At 52.3% G+C, this 7573-nt stretch overlaps 1 protein-coding gene and 1 long non-coding RNA gene across 2 annotated transcripts in view; one reads left to right on the top strand and one right to left on the bottom strand.

Moving 5' to 3' along the window:
* Positions 1–87: 87 nt before the first annotated feature.
* LOC123384579 lies at positions 88–6669 on the top strand. Its single transcript, XR_006595880.1, has 2 exons — positions 88–672; positions 803–6669. It is a non-coding gene; the product is annotated as an uncharacterized LOC123384579 (long non-coding RNA).
* The window catches only part of HADHA (hydroxyacyl-CoA dehydrogenase trifunctional multienzyme complex subunit alpha), a 48759-nt gene continuing 42112 nt past the window's right edge, over positions 927–7573 (bottom strand). The window contains exons 15-20 of the mRNA XM_003984421.6: positions 4485–4625; positions 3979–4047; positions 2993–3188; positions 2190–2304; positions 1520–1665; positions 927–1431 (exon numbers count right to left, since the gene is read on the bottom strand). Coding sequence (XP_003984470.2) covers positions 1286–1431; positions 1520–1665; positions 2190–2304; positions 2993–3188; positions 3979–4047; positions 4485–4625 — 813 coding nt within the window. The 3' untranslated portion in view covers positions 927–1285. The remainder of the gene's footprint in view (positions 1432–1519; positions 1666–2189; positions 2305–2992; positions 3189–3978; positions 4048–4484; positions 4626–7573) is intronic.

Raw genomic sequence — 7573 nt, 5'->3', positions numbered from 1 at the left:
GGTGTGAGGACCCGTTCTCTTTTGGTCACCTGAGAACCCCTAGCACAGAGGTGGCTTGATTTTAGAGTCTGGCTTTGTGGTAACCAACCAACCAACGGTGAGTAGCCAGTCAAGCTGGAGCTAAGCTCCCTGCCCACTGGTCCCGGCAGAGCTGGGCCCGGGATGGTGTCTGGAGTCCCGGCAGCTGGAGCAGACGCAGGAGCAATGGGTCACGGTTCAGGGCCCGACACGGCGTGACTCGTTAGGCTTCTGTGCCCACGCGGTGGGGGTCCTTCTGCCAGGCTGGTCGGGGGCCCCCTAGCCGCTTACACAGACTGGGTAGCGCTTCTGCCGGAAGGTGAGCGTAGGGCCTCTCCGGCCCAGAGGGCACCGCGAGGGCGGAGGGGGGCTCACAGCGTGTGGTGCTGGCGGGCCGCTCGGCCTCCGTCCCGCTCGTTGTGCTGATCATCCACGCATCCGTCCTTCCGTGCTCTGGGGCAGCCAAGACGTGCAGGATCTATTGGCCGGGAAGATATTCATTCCTGTGCCTCACGCCCATGCTGACATCCTGAATATGCGTCCCGCCACACACACAATAAACCCTGGATGACACTGTGCCATGAGGAAATGCCGTCTGGGGAAAGAAGCCTCTTAAACCCCGGCCTCCAGGCCTCTCGCCCTTCACCTGCTCTGGTCAGTCGGGCCTCTTTCCCACGGCAAGCAGAAGCCTGCCCGAGTCTGTAAACACAGCCGGGTTTCGAAGGGTTTAGTTTGTGAAGTCCCCTAAATCCCCCCGTGTCACGGTCTCTCTCTCTCTCTCAAGGGGCTGTCTAGAACTCTCCCAACACACGCGCACCCCGAGAGCCCGAGGCTTTATTCCGACTCCTTGAAGGACGGGTTTAAACCAGAAGGGCAAAGAGCGAAGAAAAAGGAGCATACAGACGGGCTGAGAAGAGTTGGGTTTTATTGTTCTCGTGTACTGGGTAGGGTGCAAAACTGCCCTCCCCGCCACTGGCCCGGGGGCGGGGGCAGGATGGTTCCGGAGACTCTGCCATTTTGAGCGTCAAGGCTTATGGGTGCACGAGCACGGTGGGTTCCACCTTCTAACATGAAGTGCAAACTAATTCACAGCCACATTTCACCAGGAGGGAGAGACAGTCCTAGCTGAAGGCACTTGAATCCCAGCACACCCCAAGGCCACAATTTGTTTTCCTTCTGGTTACCCTGATAAATCTAGATGCCACTCTCCTGGAGAGCCAGCACCGCCGGCAGCTGTGTTAGCCGGGGGGCAGGGTGTGAGGGCCTGTCACTGGTAGAACTTCTTGCTGGGGCTGTTAGCGTGGTCGATGAGCAGCTGGCACGGGGTGAACGGTTTTCCGTAGGCAGCCTCGTACTTCCTGAGCCTGTCCACTATCTTCTGGGCGCCATACAGATCCACATAGCGGAAGGGCCCTAAATGGAGAAACAGGACTTCGCTGAAGGCGACAGCGAAACGAGCTCTGGGGTAAAACAAGCTACTTTCCCAACTTGCGAGACCAACCTCCAAGGCACGGGGGAAAGCCAAGCCCGAAGACGGCTCCGATGTCTCCCTCTGCGGGCGTGGCCAGGATCCCTTCCTGCAGGCACATGATGGCCTCATTCACAAATCTTGTCACCAGGCGGTACTGGAGGTCTTCGTCAGAGCAGCTGCCGAGAGAGAGGGAAGCTGAGGTAGATGAAGCGTCACGGGAGGGACGCGGGAAAGAGGGTTGCTGCCGCCAGAGCCCAGAGGGTCAGCCAGGACGGAACTTCCAATGCTGGAGAGGAGCCACAGGGAAGCCGCCCTTGCCCTTGGAATAGAGTCTTAGGGCTGCTTGTCCTAATCGGCCTGGAACTGGCGCTTAGAACAGGGGAGGGGAGGGTGGACAGAATCTCTGGACATCATCAGCTGCCAATTACAAATGATAAAAATGGTCTGGGGCTTGAAGGGACCCAGGACAATCGTCTTTCTAGTTCTCTCCAGACCTTCAGAGGGAAGGCTGGAACAGGGGTCTTTCCAAGGCTTGGCTGCAGTCCCCACCCCGATGCGTGGCAGAAAGCGAGGAGGCACGTGGAAGGGCAGGAGTATTCTGGTCAGGCAAGGTGAGTGTAACAAAGACGGAAGAGGACTGAGAAACTTTGGGCTGAAGAGAAACACGTTTCCACACTATTAGCTACTCAAGTTAACTCACACGTCAGACTTAGGAGGCACCTTCAGACTTGCCAAAATACCATCCATGTCAGAATTCAAACTCTTATTCTTCACGCCCTCCTGGTAGATGTAAAAGCCCTTCCCAGACTTGCGACCTAAAAGAAGCCGGAAAAGGGAGGATTACCATTTCTCAGAGCGCCAGCCCGAGGATTCTCTCCTCCGCTAGTCTGCTGCGAAGCTCTAACCTCTCGACCGTACTCCTGACCCGGCTGGCTGGCTGACCCTGGAAATGCGGTGTTTGCCAGCAGCGTTGGCAGAGAAGGAAAAATGACGTTGTGTTTCCCGGAGCCTGGAACTCTGTGTATGTGGCTGGGAAAGGCCACCTGGATCAGCTTTAAAGTCCAGACACGCAACGCCAGGCCCTAGCATGCCGTGTTCCCGGTGCCGATTTTGCCGCGGCTTCGACGAGACAGAGCGAGCCACCTCTCCCGGGCCTCCCTCACATCCTCTGTGTTAGAAGCATCACCTTCTCTGCACGGGTGGCCAGACAGCATGGTGACGCCTGAGTGCAGAACTTGCTCCTGCAGGATGACAGGTGTATTCCAGGCCTTGGGCCCCGATGAAAGTGCCTGTCAGTCTTGCATACCTTGGGAGGTGGCAGAGCCTCAGGCCAGAGTCCTGCCTTTGTCTGTAATCTACGGGCCCAGCCTAAGGGGTTGTCATGAAGTCATTTAAAAAACTCCCCGTGACAGTGGCCTCTGTGTTTAGGAAGAACTCTTCCACACGGGCCTTCTGTGACCGTGTCTCAGGAAACTAGAATTACGTGTCTCTGAGGCCACTCACCTAGGAAGCCCCTGGACACCATCTGCTTCAGCAGTTCTACGCTTCCACCTTCAAACCGCTCCCCAAAGGCTTTGCCTAGATCTTCTGCCACGTGTTTTGCCACGTCCACGCCAACTTCATCGACCAGTGTGGCAGCACCCACGGGAAAGCCAAAGCTTGTGGTAAGGGAATCCAGCTTCTTAGGGTCAACTCCTTCCTGAATGGGAGGTAAGCAGGGACCTCAAGGAAAGGCATTCTGGGCCCTCCCACGAAGGCTCCCCACGCGGGCCCTCCGAGACCGGGCTGCCGCAACACCCGCTTCTCTCCCAGGCGCCGCCTGGCCAGGCCCAGGACTGGGCTGTTCCACCCAGGGAGGCAAAGGAGCTTTGGGAGTCAGCAGGGGGAAAGTCTGAGGCTTCCCGAACCCACAGCACTTTAAGGAACGAACAAATTCATTTAGAGATGAACACACTGTTCATTTCCTTCTCGTTTGCAATTCTGAATCTCGGGAGTAATGAGATCCTGCGGCGCACAGGGCGAAGTCTCCCATAACTAAGAGAAGAGGCCTCCCCCCGGAGCAGTGCTGCGGAGCCCCCGAGCCAGCGTCTGACGAGTGCCCGGCGAGGGGGTGCCACCGGAGGGGTGTGTCCAGGGGTGCAGAAGCCGGTCCAGCACCCATCAGGCCGGTGGGCCTGCGTGTTCTGGATGGTCCCTGCCTCAAAGGGGATGCAGAAACCGTGAAGAGCATGTCGGGAGGCCCTGGGCCTAGTGGAGCGGGGAGGCGGTTAAGGGAGCGGAGCTAAAATTCTGCCCACTGTAGGGCAGCAAAGCCCATGATTTCCAACCACCGTGTGGAAGGACCAGGCAAAAAGATCCCCAGGCATCTTGGGGAGGCACCAGGACTTAGTGTGTTAGAAGGAAGCCTGTTCCCCATCCCGACAGAACCAATTTGGAGGACTGGTGTAAGGGGTGGAAGATGCCTCCAACATTCCAAGAGCGGTACCAACCTGGAGGATTCGGAGGACTTCAGACATCATGGGTGCGAGACACCGGGTGGTATAGAAGCCAGGTCCGTCCTGCCGAGGGAGGGAACGTGAGCTCAGCGGCTCCTCTGCTTCAGGTGCCACCCAAGTGTGACAGCAGGCTCCCTTCCCCGGGTGTCACTTCAAAATTCAAGGCGGTTTATACTTTCAAACAGAATCGTTAAAATTACATTGCAGGGGAAGCCACAGCCAGAACAGCACGGCTTCAACCAAACGGCACAGCACAGGGTTTCACAGTCACCTGAAAGGTCTGGAGTGGCTGGGAGAACCCGCCGTGTCCCAGACACTCCCCTCTCAGACCGTGACTCAGGAGTACCGTCCACAGCGCTGTCCATGAGGCAGACAACCAAGGGGAAATCATACCCAAAGGTGACATATTTGCCCCAGAACAGGTGTAAACAAGCCCGGAGGTGTAAGGAGTCTCGACAGAACTTTCCCCAAATCTGCCACTCTGTTTCACCGCTCTTTACCTTCACCACAACGATGACCTTCCCCTGCTTGAGCCCGACTGCCACGACGGAGGCAGTTGTGTCCTTAGAAGTTTTCTCGGTTGTGATAATCTCCAGCAGCTGCATCTTGTCCACCGGAGAGAAGTAGTGCATGCCGATCACCTGGCAAGGGGAAGGCAAAGCCGACATCTAAGAACACCGAGGAGAGAACCCGCCAGCACGCACGCTTTGCTAGGAGAGCAAGGGAGAGAAAGGCAGTTGGATACAGGAACGCTGCTCGGCACCGCCGAGCCGTGTGGCGCTGTGGTTCTCTGAGAAAAAGTTCAGTATGTTCATAGGGCTCATTGGAATCCTCCTCTTCCATCTGCTTCTAGGGTTTTTCACTGAGGGCAACAGATCCTACTGACAATTAGCACCAAATACAGCGAATGGCCAGATTAGATTTATCAGGGAAGAATGAACGAAGGTTCCGCTCATATTGATGACACTGAGTTTAGGTGAGAGGACCCGCTTTTTCTGGTGGGGAGGCAGAGGGAGGCAGAAGAGTCAGTATGCCAGACTGTCAGAGCTAGATCTCGAGTTTACAGATGGGCCTCACCACCAGGATACCGGGTTTAAATAACATTTATCAACATTCAAATGCACCTGAAGACTCATTAAACCAATGATTCTCAAAGTGAAGTACTGGACCAGTAGCATTAACATCGCCTGGGAAATGTTCGAACTGCAAATTCTCAGGCCCGCCCCAGACTCACATCTACTGAATGAGAGACTGGGGGCAGGGTCCAGATCTGTGCTCAAGAAGTCTTCCAGGTGACTGATTCATGCTGAAGTTGAGAACCTCCTTCTTAAGCTAACAATCGGTCCTTCCAAATTGAACTGCTGTGGGAGAGAACAATTTAACCATAGAACTTAGTTTTGTGCCCCCTACCCTCACCTTAATTGTAAGATATAACTCATAATATCTAATAATATAATATAATAACAGCAATACTGATTGCTGGCTATGCACTGTTCTTTAATACATTTGCCATTATTCCTTACATGTAATCCATTGCTATGTGAACTAGCCAGTCTTCTCTAGATGAGGAAAAAAGACATCAGCAGGTTAAAAGTGGTAGCTCAGGGTCAGTTAGTGAATGGCAGTGGGATTCTATCACAGTTGGCCTGTTTCCAAAGCCTGCCTACCCTCCATTATGTAATACACACATCATTTACATGTTCCATATACTCACCAATCCAAAAGTTACTTTTCACCCCTCAACTGTTCCTTAACTGATGTCTAAAGCATTTAAAAAGGCAGGTCCTGATTCAGACTCAGTACTTCTGAGCAAAAGGAATTAGCCTATATGACCTATAATTTATACACAAAATGTACAGACTTTAAAGTGTTCATATTGATGGGTTTTAACAACTGCATATACACTCGTGTAATTACTACCCTAAGCAAAATGTATTTACATCACTCAAGAAAGTTGTGCCAAAGGTGACCAACTTGTCCCGGACTGCCGGGACTTTCTTGGTTGGAGCACTGGAGGTCCTACGTCTCAGGAAAGCCAACAGATGGCTGGTGACCCTACCTATGCCCCTTTGACCTTAATTTTATATAGCAAAGGAGAAGCAGGTGGCAGAAGCTATCCAAGATACCTGGAGGCCAGGACTGCAAAGCAAGATGCTTGTTCCACTCCACTGGGAAGATGAGAAGTTAGCATCGAAGATTCTCCTTTATGGACTTTATTCATTTATTTTTTTAAACGTTTACTTATTTATTTTTGAGAGAGACAGAGAGCACAAGCAGGGGATTGGCAAAGAGAGAGGTGAACAGAGAATCCCAAGCAGGCTCTGTGCTGACAGAGGGCTTGAACTCACGAACTGTGAGATCATGACCCGAGCCAAAATCGGGAGTCAGATGTTCAACCAACTGAGCCACCAGGGCGCCCCTCCTTTATGGACTTTCAATGTTGCAGAGGTGCTCAGAGTGATATGACATGGCCAGACGGTCCATCTACCTTTATACTGTTTTTGTGTCTCCCCTCAGTGTCACACTATCAGCTGCCACTTCTCCCTATGACCTTCTCCTGCCATCCCTGAACCTGCCTCTATCAGGTCCTACATCACTTCCGATCTGCTGTGTGCTAGGAAATGAGATTACCTTGCACTGGCAAACTACTAGAAGAGGAATAAACAGACTTTTGTGTTTTCAGTACAAGGACTTTGTGTTAACAAATCCAGCTGCTTAAAGGTCCTTTATATTTCTTGCCTACTTTTGGCTGACTCTGGCTAGCTGAGGCTAATTGCTATCCTCCAGAGAGGTGAGGTGTTTTCTCTCTCCTTGGGTGATTTCACTTTCCTAGCGTTACTCCGGTAGACAGAAGCCCAAAGATGAATCTCTAAGCATCATTCCAAATGCTCACTGAAAGTGCTTCTACCCTTTCGTGTCCTGGTGGGAGGTCTGAGTGAACCCACAGGTGGACACATCTCAACACACCTCCTGATTTTCCATTCCTGGATATGAAGTTGGAACCAAACAGGTCTCAGTCACTGGTGTCTGCTCTGTAGCTTATGTGAGGTTTTGGAGTATCCCTTCTTATTTTGGGGTCTATTTTTATTTTTAAAAGTTTTTCTTTTTAATTTTTAAAGATATTATTTAAGTGATCTCTACACCCAATATGGGGCTCAAATTCACAACCCCAAGATCATGAGTCACACATCACAAGCTCTACAGACTGAACCAACCAGGTGCCCCTGGGGCCTATCTTTAAATATCTTATTATAGGGCACCTGGGTGGCTCAGTCAAACATCTGACTTTGGCTCAGGTCGTGATCTCACAGTTCGAGGCTGCTTGGGATTCTGCCTCCCTCTCTCTCTCAAAAATAAATAGACATTATTTATTTAAAAAAAGATTTTTTAAATGTTTATTCATTTTTGAGAGACACGGAGAATCAGACCGCAAATGGGGGAAGGGCAGAGGGAGAGGGAGACATAGAATCCGAAGCAGAATCCAGGCTCTGAGCTGTCAGCACAGAGCCTGATGTGGGGCTCGAACTCACCAACTGTGAGATCATGACCTGAGCCAATGTCGGACACCCAACCGACTGAGCCACCCAGG

The sequence above is a fragment of the Felis catus genome, chromosome A3, assembly GCF_018350175.1.
Source record: "Felis catus isolate Fca126 chromosome A3, F.catus_Fca126_mat1.0, whole genome shotgun sequence".
NCBI lineage: Eukaryota > Metazoa > Chordata > Mammalia > Carnivora > Felidae > Felis > Felis catus.
Note: the sequence above shows the minus strand (reverse complement) of the source record. Positions and strands in the feature narration are given on the sequence as shown.